The 21,957-nt window shown below is 35.6% G+C and overlaps 1 protein-coding gene across 1 annotated transcript in view; it reads right to left on the bottom strand.

Moving 5' to 3' along the window:
* ERBB4 (erb-b2 receptor tyrosine kinase 4) overlaps window positions 1-21,957 on the bottom strand; it is a 1,180,328-nt gene that overhangs the window by 152,531 nt on the left and 1,005,840 nt on the right. Inside the window, exon 20 of the mRNA XM_059168147.1 lies at window positions 11,771-11,956. Coding sequence (XP_059024130.1) covers window positions 11,771-11,956 — 186 coding nt within the window. The remainder of the gene's footprint in view (window positions 1-11,770; window positions 11,957-21,957) is intronic.

Below are 21,957 nucleotides of genomic sequence, written 5' to 3'. Positions count from 1 at the left end.
CATACATTTACAGTAAAGAAATTAAGTTCTTTACTTTCTGGATGTATAAGGTAACTGAATGAAAACGTTGCCATTTATAGAATGGAGTAACTTCCAAGCTGAATTAGAGTGGCTCAGCATGCCAAACAAAGCCACAGGCAAAGCAAAGCAAAAGGGAAGCTTGCTATTTTATAGGTTAGACAAGAAATAACCTACAATGACTGCTTCTCTGAGTGAGAGGCCTTCATATTTCATGCAAACCCCAGGAAACAATTAAGGCTTCATTGCAATTCTGGGACCTGTGCTTTAGAAACTGCATCAATAAACTTCATTTTCATCTGGTGCATTCGAGATTCTCTGTTATCCCTTACTACCTCTTTTATATCGTCCTCCTTTAAGGCAATGAGAATTTGGCACATAAATAAAAAGCACGAGGTTATTTCAGGGAGGGGAAAAACACAATTCAAATCCAGCCAGGTGCTTTATCACCAATTTGGGAAGTTGCAATGTTATTAGACATTCTGATATAAAGATGGAGAGGGAAAACTATCAGTGGAAAAGAGAGATTTAAAGAAAAAGAAAAACACACCAAAAACAACCCACAAATATTAGAAGGTAACCTGAAAACACGAAAGTACATGGAAGTAAAGATCTAGCTGCCTCTCATTTAATGTTCTATATGGGGAAAAGTTCATTAAGTCATTTAAAAGTTATCACAAGAGTGATAGGATCTTCTGGACTAATTCTCTAATATGGTAGAAGTTATTTCACCAAATGTAAACAAGTAAACAAGGAGCCCACGAATCTTACAGAGCCAGGGGAAGGGGCGCTGGCTGTTAGCTGACCTAGGCTGGAATGTCTGGTGAGACCAGGGGTGCAAGGGTAATACACAGATTCAGATCCTGGCTTTGTGACTATAAAGAACTGTGGCTTTAAATGGACTCTGTCACCTGTTTGGGCTTCAGTTACCCCATGTTCAACACAAGCTCATCAGATGGTCTTCAAATGGGCCTCTGTGAGGACTCCAGGAACCTCAAAGTCCCAAGAAGCTCTCGCAATGCCATCTGCTGCTGTAGTTATGGCTGAATGAGATTTCACTTAAAACAATTGCATGCCTTAATTTTTTTTTTTTTTTTAAATCACTGAACTAGATAATCTTCCAGGGCTCCTTGCTATGCCAAAATTTCAACAAATTCTGATATTAATTTTTCTTAAATATTCACCACCTCTATAAAGTAACTTTTACTGGATCCTTTCCATGTAATTTTGCTATTATTTTCCTTTCTTTCTGTACACATAGAAAATTACTTGAAGGTATTAATTTGGGTTTTGTGCATGTTTCTTTAGAATAAATAAGAAAATCTGTTATTTCCAGTTTGAGCTCTCCATCTTAAAATGGTCTGGGGAGTGCCTGGGTGGCTCATTTAATTAAGCAGTCTGACTCTGGATTTTGGCCAAGATCATGATCTTGGGGTTGTAAGATTGAGGCCCGTGTAGGGCCCCACATTGGGCATGGAGCTTGGTAGAGATTCTCTCTCCCTCCCTACCCAAAAGGGTGAGAGTTTGTACTGCAGGACCTAAAATTGTCCTTCTAAGGCACCAGCATCCAGGAGGTAAGTCTCTCTTAGATTCTGTTTTTTGAGAAATTAACATACCTTTCTACTTGTGGAAGTGGTGTGGAATGTGGATAAAGTGGAACTCAACAACCCAGAGAAAAATGGTTACATTCTCCAAGACCAAGAAGGAAAGAAATAATCATGAGGGGCAGTTCCAGAAGGGAGCCTAGAGTGGGCTGCAAGGAGGTTATGCTCCTACTTTTCACTCTGAATCCACAGAGCTCCTAGACTTCTCATGAGATAGTGTGTGGATGGATGCCTAGGACCTGGGGACCTGAAACCATGAGGCAGAGATTTGTAGGCATATACCTGGCTAGCTATGAAGGAAGAAGAGAGTTATGAGAAGCAGAGCTCAGTCTCTCCAGTCACCCCATCAGCCCCGTCTAGATCTGCTGACAGCCTGCCAACCCAATAGGTAAAGGAGCCCAGCGAAGTTCTCAGACCCACCCAGCAGACCCAAACTCATGAGAAATAAGTTATATGCCAAATATTTCCCTGGAAATCATTTATTTCTCATCAGATTCTTCAATCTCCCTAGAAGAATCCTTGTGGGAACCCCCCAATACATGATTAAAATGGAATGTCTGACCGAATATGATATTACAAGTTGGTATAATTTTAATTTAAAAAAATATTAATGCAATGTTCCTCTAATATGTCATCTCAGATCACTTTCATTTAATATGGCGTTAATGATGGAAAAACTTCTCCAGGGCAGATTTGTACTTTGTCCTGGAAAAAAAAAATTTCAAGTGAACCTTTTAATTGTACAAATATATAGCTTTGTACTTCTCCTAAAGTGGCTGACCTTGAGAACACTGCTCTGTGTGATTAAAAAAACCAAAGAGCAAAACCAAAAGCCAAACAAAAAAACCCCAATGCCAATATTTATTGAGCAATATTATGTTAGGCAATATATTAAAATACTGACACATTTTAGTATTTTATTTAATTGTTACAATAATTCTACAAACTAAATATTGTTATCCTGATGTTTGATAAGGAAGTTGAGAGAGTTTAAAAAACTTGCCAAAAATTTTACAGCTAATGACTGGTAGTTGGGATTCAAAGCTAGATATTTCTAATTTCAAAATCCATTTCCTTCACCATTATAATCATAGTGAGGTCTCAAAGGGAATTTGCTGTATTTGTGAGTACAATAATAAATGAGTATAAATGAATAAAGTAATATAATAAATGAGTAAAAGTGAATAAATATATATACATATATAGATATATATATTTATATTCCTGTTCTGTAGAAACTTCTAATTTTTCAATTAATATCAGTTGTTCCTATTTATTTATTAATTCAAATTTGATAAACATAGCTTTGCTTCATTTTATATAAGCACAAGTTTTCTTGTTTAGGAAAATGGGAAAATGGGTCTCAAAGTTCTCACAACTGTAATTCAGAATTTATTCCAAGATTGTATTTCTCTGTGGTTGACATTCTTTCTGTTACATACTCAGCCTTTCTGTAGAAGTTATGTCTAATTGTTTTGATGCTAATAAATATTAAATAATGTATTATAATTTTACTTAATATTATAATTATATATTAAGCACTAAATCTTTGGTAGCAAATGCTCAAAGCCAATGTATGATCTCATTTAACCATCATGACAGCTGGACAAATGGAGATTGTTGCTCATTTTATAGATGAGGAAACAGATTTAGAGAAATTAAAGAATTTGCCAAAGTCATACAGATGATAAACGGTAGAACTAAAAGAGGAACAGAGTACTACTTCCTTCTAAATTCTGCCCTAAAGTACTAATGGATGGCACCATCTCTCATCTGTCACCACATAAGGCAATATTTTTTGTTTACTTGGTTTTTTTATCTGTTTTCTCCAATAGAATATAAAAATTACGATAGAGGGACTTGAGTTGTTGCACTTTCTCAAAATCCTTGATCTTGGGATAGTACCCACTGCATCATAACTTGATTTTTTTTAGGTGAATAAATACATGAATCTTTCCTAAAGACCACATATATTCTCCTTTGTGATTTAAATCTCAAGTGTCTAAGGGCTCCTGGGTGCCTCAGTTGGTTAAGCATCCAATTCTTGAGTTTGGCTCAGGTCATAATCTCAGGATCATGAGACTAAGCCCAGGTTCTGCACTCAGTGGGGAGTCTAGTAGAGATTCTCTTTTTCTCTCTCTGTCCCTCTCACCACTCATGCACATGCCTGCACATGCACACGCTCTCTGTCTCTCAAATAAAACAATAAATCTTCAAAAAAAATTAAACGCCTAATGAAAACATACATTTAAGTAATAGAGAGAGAACTTGCAAGAATTCACTTATTGGGCTGCTGCTTTGGGGGGAAACTGAACAATGTATCTTCATGAGATAATCCATGACTTGTCCATCATTTTTCATCCTTGGTCTACTTTGCAGCATGACCCTTGGAAAGTCACTGAAGGTATTTATCCTAAATACAATTTTACCATTGAGTCAGATTCATGCTACTATATTTCTCTAAAGATCTGATGAAAGTTTATTAGAATATATAATGTATTTAAAGTTAAATAATAGCAGTAAAATGCTAAATAGGTTAAATAAGACATAAGGTATAAATACATAATATTAATAAGATAAATAAATAAGCTCTCATCCTTGCATCTTCCAAAATGTGGTTATGTGACTAGAAAAAATTTAAATTGGTAATTGTTACTAAATGAGGTTTGGCTATGCTACTAACACCATGGCTTCTAATTTCAGTATGTCCCTTCTTGTCCACCTTTGTAAAATATAATAATTTTTCTGTGTCAAAATATACCCCCAAATCCATTCATTCAATTGACATTTGCAAACTTCTAAACAGTATTAAAAGTCATTCTTCTATTATTAAATACAGTAAGTGCCCATTTTATCTTTTCCAGAATGCTAGTAGTGTTCTGTCTCTTCCCTAGACTATTTCAAATTTTATATATTAGTATATATAATACACACAATATGCACATATAATGATATATGTAAATAGACTAAGATCATATCTACATATAGACTTTAGTCTTGACTACAAACAAATCAGAAATTTCAGTTCCCAGTTCAAGCACTTAACAGATATCAGACATTCATATTTGATCTAATTTCATTCATAAAGAGAAAATGGCTGGATAAAATGGGAAATTAATTTTCTTGTCACTCTGTGTACCTATTGTGAGTAAAAAAAATGGACAAGAGGAAAGAAAGAAAAGGAGGATTTGCTTATGCAATCTTAAGACTTTATATCTGTGTACAGAATTTCTTAAACAGAAATCTGCTGTCTTCCAGTCCTTGTGAACTGTTTTTGAACTAAGAATGGTTCTCTCCATTTTGCCCTTCACACTAACTCTTTCTCTGCTACCAAGGATAAATTAAACTAAGTTCCACAAATACTCTCCAATGTCACAAAAAGTCAGTTTTCACAATAGAATTCTCATTAGCACCAAAGAGGAATATGATATGACAAGGAAAGTAATTTGGGGTTAAAGTTGAGTGTGAAAGTAAAAAAGAAAGTTTAATTGAGAAAATCAATTAAATTCATCTAAAATTATACCAATCTTTAAATAATACAGTGTTCACAGAAAATACAAATGTTCGGGTGCCTGGGTGGCTCAGTGGGTTAAGCCGCTGCCTTCGGCTTAGGTCATGATCTCAGGGTCCTGGGATCGAGTCCCGCATCGGGCTCTCTGCTCAGCAGGGGGCCTGCTTCCTCCTCTCTCTCTCTGCCTGCCTGCCTGTGATCTCCCTCTGTCAAATAAATAAATAAAATCTTTAAAAAAAAAAGAAAATACAAATGTTGGAACCAATCTATTTGTAAAGAATAAAAGTCGGAGCCTTATTCTGAGGCAGAATCTAAATTATTTTGTTTACATGTATTAGGTCAATTTTTAGTCTTTAAAATATTGAGTGACTTTTTCCATTTCTTTTCAGAATAATTTTAATGATAGTTCAATTTATGACTTAATCAGACAATGAATGATCTTAAAATCTATAGTGGACCACTGACACGTGTTTTTAGAATCACCTCTTTAACTAGTTTCAAGGATAAACCACTGAAAAAGAAAGCCCTTGGAACCTTACATTTGAATTAAACTGAAAATTAGAGTTAGAGAAGAAAATCTGACATTGAAGTAAAATGCACTGACAAAGCTCTGAGAAAGGTTTCAAGATTTTGAAAAATAATAGTAGCCTATACAAAGTATTTAGGCTTTAACAGTACAGTAACAACACCAACAAAAATGTTTCAAATAAGCTTTTCCTTAAAAAGCAGTCAGGAGCTAAAATTTGTGTGGTAAATAGGAAGTCAGACCAATATTAACCTTTTCTAGCTTGAGATTGAAAGGTTAGAATTTTCTTTTTGTTCCTCTTCAGTAATGGATTATTTTATTCAAAGCATTACCCCAGACCTCAGCTCTTTGCCAGTTCATTGGTGGTTTCACATGGTTTCAATATTACTAGAAATCCAATTTACTGACATGAAAATTAGAGACCATAATAATAGCAAACATAGGACACATCTTAGGAACCTGTGCAGAAAAACACATGAGGATGGGGGACTCATGGCCTTTTTTCCAAAGATCAGAAATATTGAATATTACACATGAGATTATCTCCTCTTATCCCTAGCATAGTCTAAGAACAAATTCTATGCCTTTCACAGCCGAAATTTAAAATTGAGTATTTTTAAATGACATTATAACGGTGTTCTTTGTCTGTTGCTTTCATCTCAGATATACCCAAAATAGCACATAGTATACATTTTTATTCTATGCTAAGCAGTGTTTTTAGCACATTACAAATATTACCTTATTCTCATAATTACTCCATGAAATAAGTACTATTATTATTCCCATTTCAGAGCACTCAAGAGATTAACTAACTTGGGGCACCTGTGTGGTTCAGGGGGTTAAAGCCTCTGCCTTCAGCTCAGGTCATGATCCCAGGGTCCTTGGATGGAGCCCCACATCGGCCTCTCTGCTCAGCAGGGAGCCTGCTTCCCCCTTCTCTCTCTGCCTGCCTCTCTGCCTACCTGTGATCTCTGTCTTGTCAAACAAATAAACAAAATCTTAAAAAAAAAAAAAAAAAGAGAGATTAACTAACTTGTCTGAGGACACACAGCTGATAAGTGGTGGATCCAGGATTAGAACCCATTCAAACTGGTTGTAGAGGCTGTATGCTTAACACAGACTAGAGCGAGCCAAACCACACATTTTAAATTTCTAATGTATAGCGCCACTTGTGATCAGTATTCATACTGCATAATTGTTCACAGAACAGCTTTGAGCTTGCTTTGTCATAATATTTTACAAGTAAAACTTAGTTCAAAAAAAATCCTTCAATATTGAATGGCTCTCTAGTACTTTCTCCTGAAAAGATGACATAGATACTGATGGTAAGGCAATAAAAAAATTCTCATGAAGACAATGGGAAGTATTATTCATGGTAAGATCATTTCTTTTATGGGGTTAATGATGAGACACAACTACAGACACCATGCTTCTCACCACTCCTCATATTCAGAAGTGCTGTTGAAGAGAGCAAGGGGCTTTCAGCTGCTGTGGTGTGTATGTGTTTGGAGAGAATTCAGGCATCCCAGTCATGTTGTCCCTTAGGACATAACTTACCCTGTTTTCCTCATTTATGAACTGGGAGAACAATGGGCCCTATCTGCTAAAGTTTCAGTAAAGATTAACTAACACAATGTACATAAAGCACCAAGAAGAGGTCAGGTGGGTGAGACGTGCTTTATCTACATTTACTCAGGTGTGTAAGACATACTTTATCTACATGTACTCAGTCATTATTGGTGCTATTCACCACGAAGTTTCTTCACTCTAAACTCAGGTACACTTTTCAGAGTCTGTTAAGCTATCATAAGACTGCTTTCCCAACTTGCTAGCAATAGCTACAAAAAAAGGAATTCTCATCATTACCTTCTATTATGGATTCATAAAGCACCAGGAAGGCATATTGCATTGCATGAGCATTAAATAATAGTATATTCTGCTCTGCTTACCAGATTAAATTAAGTTCCAAATACAGTGTATGCAGAGTGAATATGGCTGCCTATAAGAAGAAAACCATTTTAGTGTTTAAATTTGTGTTTTCTATGATATAAAATTTTGTAGAATGATGTGCCAATGGAAGAATGGAAAGAAAACTGGGAATATGGGTGAAATTTGAAAAAAAATATTTTCTCCTTATATATAAAAATATAAATTAGTGGTTCTACTATTTATTTACTAGCTTTGTGAATTTAATCAAATAACTTACATTCTCTATGATTTTATCTGTGAAAAGAAAATAATAATGGCACCTCACAGGTTTGTAATGAGACAAATTAATTAATGAATAAAATATGCACAGTAATAATTTACAAAGAGTAAGAGCTGCTTGATGTTAGCTATAATTATTATTGTCCTATCTATTGTTGTATTTTCCATAGGAATGTTATAACTCAAACATACGTCAGTCATTTGACAGTATCATCCCCAATCCTTCCAGCTTTATCAGTGAAAGAAAGGATGTAGCAAAAGCAAAGTGGGTCTTGGAGCAATTATGATGCTTACTTTCATGAGCCTTTCTTGGAGAGAATTGAAAACAAATAAAAAGTTTATCTAAGTTACAGAATAGTGTAAAGTACTTGCGTTTACTAAGACCATCTTACTTATATTTTGCAGACATTTTAAAAATAGTTCTCTGTTGGGGCGCCTGGGTGGCTCAACGGGTTGGGTCTCTGCCTTCGGCCTGGGTCATGATCTCAGGGTCCTGGGATGGAGCCCCGCATCCAGCTCTCTGCTCAGTGGGGAGCCTTCCCCCCCTACTTCCTGCCTGCCTCTCTGCCTACTTGTGATCTCTCTCTGTCAAATAAATAAGTAAGATCTTTTAAAAAAATTCTGTTTTGAGGCTTTCAACCTACAGCTAATAAAAGAGTGTTTTTAAACACTCTCCTTTATTCTAGGATGAAAGTTCTAGGAGCTGAGCCAGAAACTTGCATTGGGCTGTTGTATTTAATCTTTGCAAACCACTATGAGGAAGTATATTAGTTTTTTATGGCTGTATCTAATTACCACAAATTTAATGGCTTAAAACAATACACATTTATTTTCTTACAGCTGTGGACGTCAGAAGTCCTGAATTGGTTTATAAATTGGAATAAAAAATCAAGGTGTATCAGGCCTGGACCTTATAGGGAGAAACTATTTTATTTCTAGGGGTAGACTCTATTTTCTGGCTTGTGTCCCCTTTCTCCATCTTCAAAGCACATCATTCCCATCTTTTTATCTTCACTTACTCCCATTTATAAGGATTCTTAGATTACATTGGGCCCATTTGGATGATCCCGGGTAATCTCATCTCAAGGTTCTTAACTTAGTAACATTCACACATTCCCTTTTAACATTTATAATAACTTACTCACAGATGCTGGGGATGACACTTAACGTCTTTGGGGGCAGGGAATTTCAGCCTACCAGAGGTGGATACCATTATTTTCATTTTGCAAATACGAAAAAAAAAAAAAAAAAAGTAGTGATTATGAACTCTTAATACACTGAGAAAAAAAATTCCAAAAAGGCTAACTTACTCAACTCACAAAACTTAAGTGATCACCATCATATTACTGTAGGTCCTTCTGACCCTAATGCTGTTTCCACCACACAGTTCTGCCCCTGAAGTAGGAAAAAAGACAAAGGATGGGTTCCCTCCTTATGTGCAGATATTTTCATTTTTTATATGAGTTAAAATATTTATTAAATGTTTACTGAATGGCTACTATGCCAATTTCTGGTGCTAGGAAGAAATATGAGTCAGACTGAGTCAATAGCTAGGTAATCAGAACTTTTCCCATGTATTTAAATACATGTAACTCTTCAGTCTACATTAAGAGTCCCAACCAAATTCAACTACCTAATTGAAAGCCTCAGTGTCATGTTTGATAAACCTTTGCAATTTGCTATGTCTGGAACTGAACTCTCAAATTTTATTCTATAATCCCTCAGTATTCACCAGCTCAGGAAACAGCACCTCCTCACTCCCCCACAATTGATCAGTATTACAAATGCCTATATTTATCTCAATAATATATCCTAATCATATTTACTTCTCCTGTTTTCATTACATCCAGACTTCTTACTGGTATTTGCATTTCCATTCTTGGATTGCCTTGCTCTCATCTCTGCACACAAATGGGCATGATCTCATTAGAACATAAAATACTTCGACACCTACTATATTTATAATAAAATCCAAACTTGTCATATCAGACAGGGCCCCCACACATCTTTCTCTGTTTAGGACATTTGTGTGCCTGTTGTCTTGGTGTAACTAGTGAAAGAGCCTTCTTTCACTCCTAAAATTGTCCCAGTTGGATGATAAATTACATGGTCACCATATCCAGAGGGTTCTGGTGGAATCTTTCCTCTGCCTAAATTTTCTTCCCATAAGCAAACTCTTCTCCCAGGACTTAATAGTGTCTGCCTTAAGTCTCTGCTATAAATATTTTTCTTCAAAATCTGAACCAAAGTATTAAGTATACTCCTATACTTAATTGTTTCCTCTATTGACTATTCATGCCATTAGGGTATACAAAGACAACCATGCCCATGTCCCTGTTATTTGCCCTAAACACTTCAGGCAGCATAGTACCTGACAAATGAGAAGTGTCTACAGATTTTTATTAAAAGATTAATGACTAAGTAAACTTTCCATACAGTCAGATAGTTTTATAAACACTCAGTATAACATCTAAATAATAAAAATGTGTTTAGGATATTAGTGACTAAAACCAATATAGAATCAGAAGAAGTTGCCTCTGTTTGGAGAAAAATGTTGAGTAGGGAAGGTTCTATAAGGGAAGGAAGCCCAATCAGTGTTGATAGATGGAAAAGATCATGTTATGTGATCAAGAAGCTATGAGGAAAGATTTCTAAGCAGAAAAGCTGGCAGTCACAAAGGCAAAATGGTTTAAAACAGTGTGATTATTCTGGGAACTCAAAGTAGTTTCTATTATTAGAGTGTACAGTCTTGCATAAATGATATATTAATGTCATGAATCCCTAAGGAAAAAACCTAAATTATGAAGAACACTGCAGGAAACAAAGAACAGCAAAGAAATTTGAACCTTACTTTTGTTTTCGTCTATAGTGTTAGGATGATTTGAAAATTTCTATTGCCTGTTTAGCTCACCTTACAATTCACTGAAGTTTAGATATATAAATCGGTTTTTGAAATTAAGTCAAATTTGATGTAAATAAAAGTTGAAACAGAGAATTAAAACTCATCTCAGAACTATTTATCTAGGAGAAAATTTTCAAGAAATACTCTAGGTATAGATAATCAATAAATATGAGATAAACAAATAAATGAGTTCTTTGGCTATAAAAAGTCTACAACAGAAGTTTCACACTGGTGGACTTCAGGACATAAATGCTTTATTTGGCTTCCAGAACAATTCAAAAGTTTGAGCCAAGTTTTAAATTTGGAGAAGTCACATTAAAAAAAAAAATCCAGAATTCTGCCCCTCTGAAAAATTGGAAGACCTCATGACTTTGGTGGGAAAAAAATGCAGTCCTACAGAGGACAGTAGGTGTTCTCCAGCTCATCACAGATGGCCGTCCCTATCACCCCAGGTGCTGAGATCCATGGCACTTCCGTTATGTACGTTACATGCCATGCCTTGCACGAACTCAACCCCCCAACCATTAAAGACTAATTGAGAATTATCAAAATGTCTAGGAAAATATTTAAAACTTGTTGATCTGTAATACTGAGAACTGAATGTACCCACTATCTTAATAAAATCATCTAAAAATGGAACAATTCAGACATTCAATCTTTGTTTTCTTGGATTTTGTTATTTAAATTATATTTAAATGAAAACAAAAACCAAACAAATTTGGTATAACTTTTTCTTTTTTTTTCTCCTGACCAGTAAGCTATTTGTTTTTGCATCTGGTCCATATACCACAGTTGGCAGTAAAGTAATCCAAAGATGTATAATATGTGCTTGATCTGTGCTTTGAATGCAAATACTTCCCTATATCTTCCAATATGGCAAAAGCAATTTATTTTACTTAAATCTATTGAAAGACTATACATATTTTCAGTATCCATACTACCCTAGAATAGGAGAAAGCAAGTTAGGGGAGTTATCTCCATGGGAAGTGTTAGACACTTACCTTAGCTATCTGGACACACCAGTTAAGCAGCAGCTGGGATCCAATGTTATCCTTGTGTTCATGGACATAATCCAACAGGCATCCATGGGGCATAAGCTGTGTAACTAGCTGAATGGTTGGGCTCAGACACACACCCAATAACCGGACTAAGTGTGGATGGTCCATACTTGCCATGATCAAAGCTTCCTATAAAAAAAATTAATAAATAACACCATCATTTCAACTCAAATTTCCTTGTAGCTCTATATTAATGGTGCTGATCATAATTTTGAAAAGGTACTCTCATTCAATGGAATCAATTAAAAATGAAAAGACATTAATGCAACTATTATATTCTTAAAGTGATTTAACTCAAGTAAAATTAAGTGAAAAATAAAGATGACACTTTTGTTAAAATGGAAAATGTCATAGAATTAAATGCATATAATATTAATGTTAGTGTTTTCTCTTTTGCAAGATGCACAGTATTTGATTTTATTTACTGCTAAATTAGTTGATACTGAAACCTAGCTTATACTGTGGATTTTTAATTTTTGGTCTTTAGTTCTAGAATACAATAATCTATACAAATGCAGTTATTTGAATGTTGTAAAAGGTGACCCAAAGTTAATTCATCCATTATTAGTATGGATTTAGAGAGCATACACAGATATAATTTATAAATTATAAATATCAAAACTTAAACAATTATAAGCAATATGCCATTGTGAATTTATGCAGAAAAATAAGCCTTTTAATAAGACATTTTATTCCCTAACTTTATCTTTATTCAAATTTATTTCATTTCTAAAATTATAAGTGATGTATTATTCATAGAATCATAAAATTTGAAAGCTAAGTGATACTATAAAAAATTGTCTACTCCAACTTTATTATTTCATAAAGTGAGAAAACAGCTCTAATTTCTTTATCATAATCATGTCACTTTGGTTCAATGAAGATAAAATTGGACATATGATAGTTAAGTAGTGCATCCTAAAGTTAGCCTCTAGTTAAAAGGTATTTTAAGTATCTTTACTACAATTTGAAACAGGACCTTACACACACACACACACACACACACATACACACACACACAGGGGGTGGCACATATATGGCAATTTATTATCAATCAGTTTACACTGAAGCCATGAGGATTATTATTTATTGTAGCATTTTCGAATATTTTCTGTAACTTTAAAATTTTTCAAAACAAAACAAAACAAAAAAACTTGAGGAGAGAAAGCTATATTGACCTTTTGTTTAAGATGTCATGGCAAATTGAATATACAAATTTATTTCCATTTCCTCTCAATTCCACTATACTAGCAATAAAGGAATCAATAAAGAGGAAGACACCAACAGTCATAGAGAGGAGGCAATGAAGATAGAATAACAGGAGTAGGATGTGGCTTACTAGTCGTAATCAATTCAGCATATGTAAGACACCTCAACCCTAATGCAGCAGGGAGGGAAACTGAGAAGAAATCCAATTCAGACCACATGTGTACACCACCAAAGGCACAGGTAGTGTTAGTACCACAAATCTCTCCAAATGGAACAGAGGGAGAAACTGACATCAGCAGGATCATTTCAAAGCATATTTAGGAGGCACCTAAGAGTACAGATCTCCGCCCCTCTGTCAAAAGGACTGTGGATTACAGATAGTAGGCAAAAATGGAAAGAGAAGTACTCTGATGAAAATAGCAGGATTATGTGAATTTATATGTGGAGAAAATTGGGGCCACCTTCCAGTTCCTTCTCCTAAATGGAGCTGTGACTTCAAAATTCTGAAGCTTAAAACTGTTTAAACCTCAAATTACAAATCCAGCAAAATTTCAATTAAGTGGGTGGATATACAGATATGTTCAGGTATGTCTGTTATTAAACTTATCTCAGGGGGCTAAGTCTGGGTGTCTCATTCAGTTGAGTGTTGGATGACTGGTTTCAGCTCAGGTCATGATGACAGGGTCATGAGATCAAGCCTGGTGTTGGGCACTGGGCTCAGCAGAGAGTCTGCTTGAGATTCTCTCCCTCTGCCCTCCCCCTATATATGCTCCCCCCGCAATAAATAAACCTTTAAAAAACTACAAACTTATCTCACGTACTTCCTTTCTCTGTTAGATGTGTTCATTATATAGAGGGAGCCATTAAAAGAGGACATTTAATTGAAGAAACAAAAAATGACAGTGAAGGGATATTCCAGAATAAGAACTGTATAAGAGACCAAGACAGCAGTCAGTCCAGAATGGAGTGAGACACAGTGATCTGGAAAATGTAATCCAAGAAGATGGAGAAGATAGAATACCCAATGAGTTTAAAATGCATTTTAAATACATGTATATTTGGCACAAGTTGAAGGTCAAATTAGGATGGATGCACAGAAACCTAAGCAAAAGTAAAATGAAGAAATTGATTTGATGTGCAGTACAAGACATACACAAGAAAAGAAAATCATGTATTCATTATAAAGCATTACTGGGAATAGTTACATAAGCGTAAGGACATAAATACAGAATGTTTAAACATACAAACACCATACTACTATCCTGGAAAATGAAGGGAAGGGAGGTATACTATAATTCTGCAAGGGGGTGATGGGAAGAAGGTGAAAGGTACATTCCCGTTGCTCCTGTCACTAACTTACCTGGTGACAAGTTAGTATATGATGCATCAAATGGAAAAATCAAGAGTTGACAATGTAAGCATAATATTTAGAAACAGAATTATATGAAAAAAATAAATTGCTGAGAAATTGTAAGTGATTACTTTGGGCAGTGGAAAACAAGCAGGAAAAGGAATGGACAGTCACTCTGGACTTCTGTCTTTTATTATTTGCCTTATAGAAGTACTTGATTTTTATTATTATTACCTTAGAGCTATTTGAGAGGACATTATGAACTCTTAATCTCCCCTACTGTTTTAGTGGTGTTGATTTCAGCTGAGTCTAAAGATTATTGACAATTATGGTGCATGTCTGATGGAGTATACCGATTGACTGGATCCAGCCAGCATCTTAGGTGAGGTATAACCTTTTACTTTTTTGAGCGAGGACGAGTGGGGCAAAATGGGCAAGTATCTTTGAGAAAGAAGGGAGATAAGGTCAAACAGAAACAAAAAGCTGGTAAAAAGGTGTCGGCCCAATTCAAAAGACTGTTCTTGAGCCTCTGTGAGCAGAAGTTGAAATTGTTGTTTTCCAGATGGCTTTCAAGTAGATGCTACAATTCCCCCTTCCTTCCTCAGTGGCCCCAGGGAGCCGGAGTCATAGAAGGGGGGAAAATACCAGTGTCTATGCTTCCTTGCTCAGCCCACCACAGCAAGGGCAGCCCAGGGAGCACTGAAGGGCATCACCTCTGGCAAGGACACTGGTGTCCTCAGGTGCTGGCAGTGGTGGTACCAGTCCAGAGTGCTAGGTGGAGGTCCTTTCTGGCTCATTGAGGAGAGAATCTCCACATGGGGGCCAGGCTGGTAAGGAAGGACACTGCAAATATCACAGGAAGACTGTGACTGGGACATTGGTTTATAGGTACATATGAGGCACCCAGGAAGTGCCCGAACTATATGGGGGGACTCCTTTAGGGGTTGGAGTTTCCGCATAATCAGCCAGGCCAGAAATTTGAGTAATTACTATGAATAGGGCTCCATTTGGATCTAAAAGGTCGAAACATTTTGGTTTTACTTACTTAATATTTTAGTAAACATTTGAAATAAGGCAAATCCATGTAGTTATAAGGAGAGTACAGATAGTTATGTTAGCCAAGTAATACTGTATTGTTATTAATTATTAACATTAATATTAAAAGTATAAACCAGAAGGTTCCTTCACTAAATTATGATATGCACACATACACACCAACAGATAAGCAAAACATGTAATCAAATTAAATATCTAATTTAATTAAGTACCAAATTAGATATTATCTAATTAAGTTAAATTTATAATGATTTCATTTTTTCTGTTTCTCTTCTAGTGGCTCTCAGTCTTTTATGAGCATAACCATCACCCAGGATTATCATTACAGGTAGCTATCCTGGCCCCACTCCCAGATAATCAGGGCTAGAAATAGATCAGGAATCTGCATTTGTAGCAAGCTCTCCAGATGAAGCTACTGCAGGAAATATGAAAATTGCAGACCTCTGGAACATAGCCTTAAGATGTATCTATAATCCACTGCAAACATAGTAACTTGCAGTTGTGGTTTGATCCCCACTGTAACACTAGAAGCAGTCAAAGGACGTAGTAATTCTCAGCTGTGAAAGGAGAAAACCAAAGCTGGGTGGGCTTACTGCCCAGGTTATATTTGATAAGTACCAGGATCAGGTTTAAGGTTCAAGGTTTCTGATTCTTAGTGCAGTTGCTTCTTCTTATGATACTATACTTAATAAATTTCAGTTCCATCAGTACTTCACACTGTAGATGCTTATCTGGTTAACAAGAAGACACCTCCAAACACCTGAAGAATTGGGTCAAATTGTACTATATTTCCTGAGGAGCAACTAAAATCAAACAACAAATTTACATTAAAAGGTAAACTGCCATCACTTATAATATGCTTTCCGAAAAAGCCAAAGAAAACATGTATCTCTGATTTCCTGAGAGTATTCCTTGGTACAGACCATTTCTTGGGAAAGAAGGTGATGGAATTTAAGGTAAAAGAAAGATTTAGGGGTTATTTCAGGCTTCTTTTTCAGGGTGAAATACATAAACAATTTTTTTTTTCTTTTACAACTCAAGGAGTAATGATAATTCCATTCTAAATATGCCTGTGAAAAGTTTACATCAGAAGAGTGTAAAAAAGTCACATGAAAGTTCTCTTTGAAAAAAATCTATTAGTCAGTCCTGGCAAAAAAGCTGGGGTTGTATTAAGAAAAATTGCTCATCACACTACAAAGGGTATTTGAAACCAAATTGCAGAGTATTTGCATAATAGTTCTCTTTTTTTGAAAAAGAAAAGATGAACAAGACACTAATTGTAGGTTTTATTTTTTTCATAAAGGAAATCGCAGATGGCTTTTTTGGGGGATAGGGAAAGAGATAAAGAAAAGAGAACGTGGATTCATTTAGAGTGATGAGTGGGATGGAAAGGGAAAAAAATTCCAATATTTTAATAATGGAGTGTTGGATTTCAATAAATTGCTCTGTGTTGAAGTTAATAATGTCCCCTGTTACCTATCGCTGTGTGGGGCCTGTGGAAGCAATTTTGGAATCTTTGCTGCTGTCACTAGAAAATGTCACCGAAGGCCACTGGAATAAATACAAGTTGACAGGTGCATTATCTATTTTTTTTTTCAGAAATAAAATTAGTTTCTGTCTTTGTTTTCCCTTTTGCTTTGTAAAATTTTTTCTTGTAGGTGAATTAAAGAGTTTTCTCATTGGACAGAGGGGAAGGATGTTAACAGGTGCTACACTGAAAACTCTAAAGCAAGAACATTTTTCTTTATAATGAGTCTGGTTTGAATAAGGACACCTTTTTTCTTAACTATCAAGGGGCGAGCAGGGCATAGACAAAAAGCTCTGAAGCATGTGTGCCATTATTCTCTCGCCTATGCTGTTTGTGTCTCCATTTGTGTCTGAAGGGAAGGTATTTCTGTACAAAATAAAAATAAGCAATACCATTTGTCACATTAAGGTATCATTTTGCCCAGCCTTCAGATGTTTATACCTTGCCACTTAAACTTCTTTTCTCACTCATGCTGGTTAGTGGTTTCACAAAAAGTAAAAAAGAAAAAAAGCATATGGCCAGTGAAAACTTATGGGCTCTTTTGTTTCTTAAAAATGTTAACTTCAGCCAAACTTTCACAGTTTCATTATGTCTATGGACCATTACTTCAATACCCTCCAGCTGAAAATGGGTAAAATCTCATTGCATCACGGATAAGGAATATAAAAAGGGGGAGAGAGGAAAAGAAAAAATAGACAATTAATGTAGACATAAAACTGTGTTTAATGCAACAGTCAGCAGATTTGTGAATGCTGGGCACAAATGCCTCCGCTATAGATAGCGAGGGTGATGGGGATGAAGAAAACAAAGGCGATAATGCTGACAGCAGTGATGAAAGATGAAATAAAATTATTGGTCCATAATAATGTTTTACAAACATGTTTTGCTGCAGATGGTATCTAGATAATAAAATAAATGAAATCTGCATCTGTTTCCTCACATCTAGAATAAATAATAATTTACTTGTGTGAGTAGGTGAACAGCAACTAGACAGACTCAATGGATATGCCATAAAGTTTAAGTCTGTCCACATTGCTGGCTGGGCTCAGCATTCTTTTCTAATCTCTGCATCCTGTGGGTGGGCATGAACATTCAAGATTAGGATCCTTCTAACTTTCGGTGTTGAAAGTTTTCCATCCCCATTCTCCACCATTCACCCACTCAGAAGCTGGATATCAGGTTCAGACACTACTAACTGTGCTGCACAATGAAGAACTTCATGAGTAATTCTTCTCTATGTAGATTTCTGCTTTCCGGCTGGGTTTCCTACATTCCCTTACCCCTGGGTGAACTGATTATCCATTCATCTTTATGTTTTCCTACCCTTCTGTTACGCATTTCTTCACTTAAAAGTATTGTGGACCTGCCACGTGCTTGCCACTGGTACTGAAGTTGGGTCTATCATGCCATCTCTATTGTCATGAAGCTTTCACTCTACTGGCAGAGGCAACCAATATACAGGAGAAACAAATATAAAACAGATATGGAAGTAATATTAAGTCATATTAAAAGTTATGGACAAAATAAATAGAATATTGTAATATTAAAATGGTGGCTACAGAGCAACTTTAAATAAAGGTGGTCAGGAACTGTGTCCTGAGATCTGAATGATAAGAGGCCACACAGACACATAGAAGGAAAGAGCGAAAGAGCTAGATGAATTTGGGAAGATCTGCTAAGACTCAAGTGTCTGGAATTTGGCAAAAGCTCTGATGGCAATGAGATGAGACTGGAAATGCAAGTGGAAGCCAGATCAGGAAAGATTTTGCAGTAGAGGGAAGAAGACTGGATTCTTTCATCATTTTTTTAATGCCTGCTTTCAGTTATGCTTCATTTACTTCTCTCTCAGCCTGAACTGCACTGTTGACTATTGCAGTAAAGCATGTACCGTCATCATATAATTTTGTCCCCTTGATATTCCCATTGTGCTACTCCTTGGCCAGAGGCAACTCCCAACATCTTAATTTTCTTCAAACTTTCAAGTATTGTTTGGGAAAAAAATCAATTCATGGAGCTTTGTCCTAAATCTCCTGATCTGATCCTCCCAAAATAGCCCTTGGTTATCTTTTTAATTTCTTATTGACTCTATTACATTAATTATGATGTGTATCTCTTGAGTAGGAAAAAAAAAAAACCCACAAATAACAAGAAAAACCTTCTGCCCTTCACAATATATACTCTGTTTAATATACTCTTGACATCCTCTCATTTTGTTCCTGTGAATGATTTTGCCATTGTTTATCTCTAATACAACTTCATCTTCACCTCATAGTGGTACCTTCACTCTATCTGTAAGAATACTTAGATATCCTATATTCTAAAAATGAAAGTTCCCTAAATATTTTCCATTTCGTTTCTTTGGCAATATTTACCAATTTAGTAAATTGATATTTCTTCATTTTATAGTCCTTCATTCTCTAAAACTCTAGTTTTTCTGCAACTTAATGCATTCTAACTGTTCAAATCACTCTTGAAAAAAGCACCACTAACCTCCTTTTTACCAGTCTCCCATTTTTACATTTTCCTGAGTTTGTACATTTCTTTTAACCCACTTTCTGCACTGTTTTATGTCATTGACCATGCTACCTTTTGAAAATCCTTTCTGTGGCTGATGTTAATATTTTATTCTATCTTAAATCTTCAGTCTCTCTGAGAACTTTCATTACAATTACTGGTACCTGCTTTTAGCTTTTTCCTTCCATACCCTCAATGTGGAAATGCTACCATGACTTTGTCCCTAATATTCTTTCCTTTCATCTGTAATATCTTGCATTTATCTATTTTTACAATTTTAAGAAATTTGACACAGTTATCAAAAATATATGGAGTCCACTGTAAAGGTGTGTGGTTTTTCATGATTTGATTTAGTCTGAAGCTCTAAAAGTAGCAATGCTATTTATAGGCTAGAAAACAAAATCCACTGTAGTCATATCCAAAATATCTGTGTAAGATATCTGTCCAGAACAGGACTGGAAGAGATTATGCTGAGTGAAATAAGTCAAGCAGAGAGAGTCAATTATCATATAGTTTCACTTATTTGTGGAGCATAACAAACAGCATGGAGGACAAGGGGAGTTAGAGAGGAGAAGGGAGTTGAGGGAAATTGGAAGGGGAGGTGAACCATGAGAGACTATGGACTCTGAAAAACAATCTCAGGGTTTGAAGGGGTGGGGGGGGGTGGGAGGTTAACCAGGTGGTGGGTATTGGAGAGGGCATGGATTGCATGGAGCACTGGGTGTGGTGCAAAAACAATGAATACTGTTACACTGAAAATAAATAAAAAATAAATAAAAAAATAAAAAGATATCTGTCAAAAATATCTCAAACATAAAAATTTTGCTATGCCCATACTCTAAGCTTTCTTTTCCTTACGTGTAATTTCAACTGTCATCTCTGAGCAGGAACAAATATCTCTTTATAAATGTGTATCTCCTTTTTCATTTTTATTATTTGTTAAATGTCTGCCACCGCTGATGATCTCTCTGAAAGTAGTAATATTACTTTATCATATTCATTAGTCTATTACCAAATTCTTACAGAGTATATAACTCATAGTAAGAAAGTGATATAATTTTCTTAATAAGTGAACAGAATCTTTATTATATTTATTATATTCCTCCCTTCCCAACCTACTTCATCCCAGGAACCAACCCATATTTCAAATGCTTCCTAGTCATCTTGACACAGATATCCTACTGTACCCTAAATTTAAGGCGCAAAGTAAATTTCTCTATAAGAGCTTGTCTGCTAACTGCTAATTTTATAAGTTTCAGAATATTTTCTAATTTGGGTTTTGAATCTTAGATTCCTGTTTGCCATTCTTTTCCCATTGTTTTATAATCTACTCACTTCAAATATTTTACCAATAATTAATTGTTTTTTCCAATGGAGTTCAAATCTATATGGTTCTATGCATTTTTATTCTGACCTCTACTTTAGTTCAGACTTTCATCACTACTACAAAAAGGATGCTGATTTTTTTCATTACTTCCAGTCTATTTTTGCTATAACCTGCAAAAAACTTAGGCATTTTTGTGGTGCCATATGGAGAGCTTTAACATTGCATGTACTCAACAAATATTTGTTGAATTAAATTTGACATGTTGAAAATGATAATAAATCCTATAATAATTCTATAATAAAGGAATTTAGACTTTTCTCTCAGCTATGATGCCAATGATTTATGGGACTGGCCTGCTATTTTTTTTCCCCTCCATATTCATTCTCCTTCCTTCTTCACTTTTTCATGTGTCCAGTGAAACTGAACAAATAGATGACAACAGGATACCTTGTCTCCTGGCTTTTATTTGGGGTCAGCCAATGAAAAGCAAGAGCAGAGTATTGATGAGAGAAGAGAATGAGGTTAGTAAACTTCACCATTCACTTTCCTGCAGTCCTCAAAGGCCACGGTTGCTGTCAGATCAGGGTAACCTTCCCTTTGTTCTTTCATGCCTAGAAGTTCCATTATTAGTCTTGAGATAGTTCAACAATCCTTGTTGGTGTTCCTCAAACCTGCTCATACCTTTATTAAAACCCCTTTGCTTAACTCTGTACCATTACTCCAACTTTGTATACCATGTGACTCCTGCTGGGATCTGATGCAGTAATCTTGGACAAATAACCTAACATGTATTTGTAAAATGATAGTTTGGGTCACTGATGGAAAACATGGCATGTATGCTAATCCAATACCCACTCCCCTTGCCCATGGCAAACATTGATAAAGAATCCTAAAATATGTTCACACTCTAATCCTAGGAACCTGTGAATATTACCTTATTTGGGAAAACGGTCTGTACAGATACCATTAAGTTAGGGGTTTTGACAAGAGGAGATCATCCTAGGTTATCCAGGTGGGCCTTAATGCCACTACAAGTATCCTTATAGGAGAGAGGCAGAAGGAGATTAGAGATACAGAGAAGAAAGCACCATAAGGAGAAGGCAGAGATTACAGTGATGAAGCCACAAGTCAAGGCTCAGCTGTGG

Source organism: Mustela lutreola, chromosome 3, assembly GCF_030435805.1.
Source record: "Mustela lutreola isolate mMusLut2 chromosome 3, mMusLut2.pri, whole genome shotgun sequence".
NCBI lineage: Eukaryota > Metazoa > Chordata > Mammalia > Carnivora > Mustelidae > Mustela > Mustela lutreola.
This window is presented reverse-complemented; position numbering and strand designations above follow the sequence as displayed.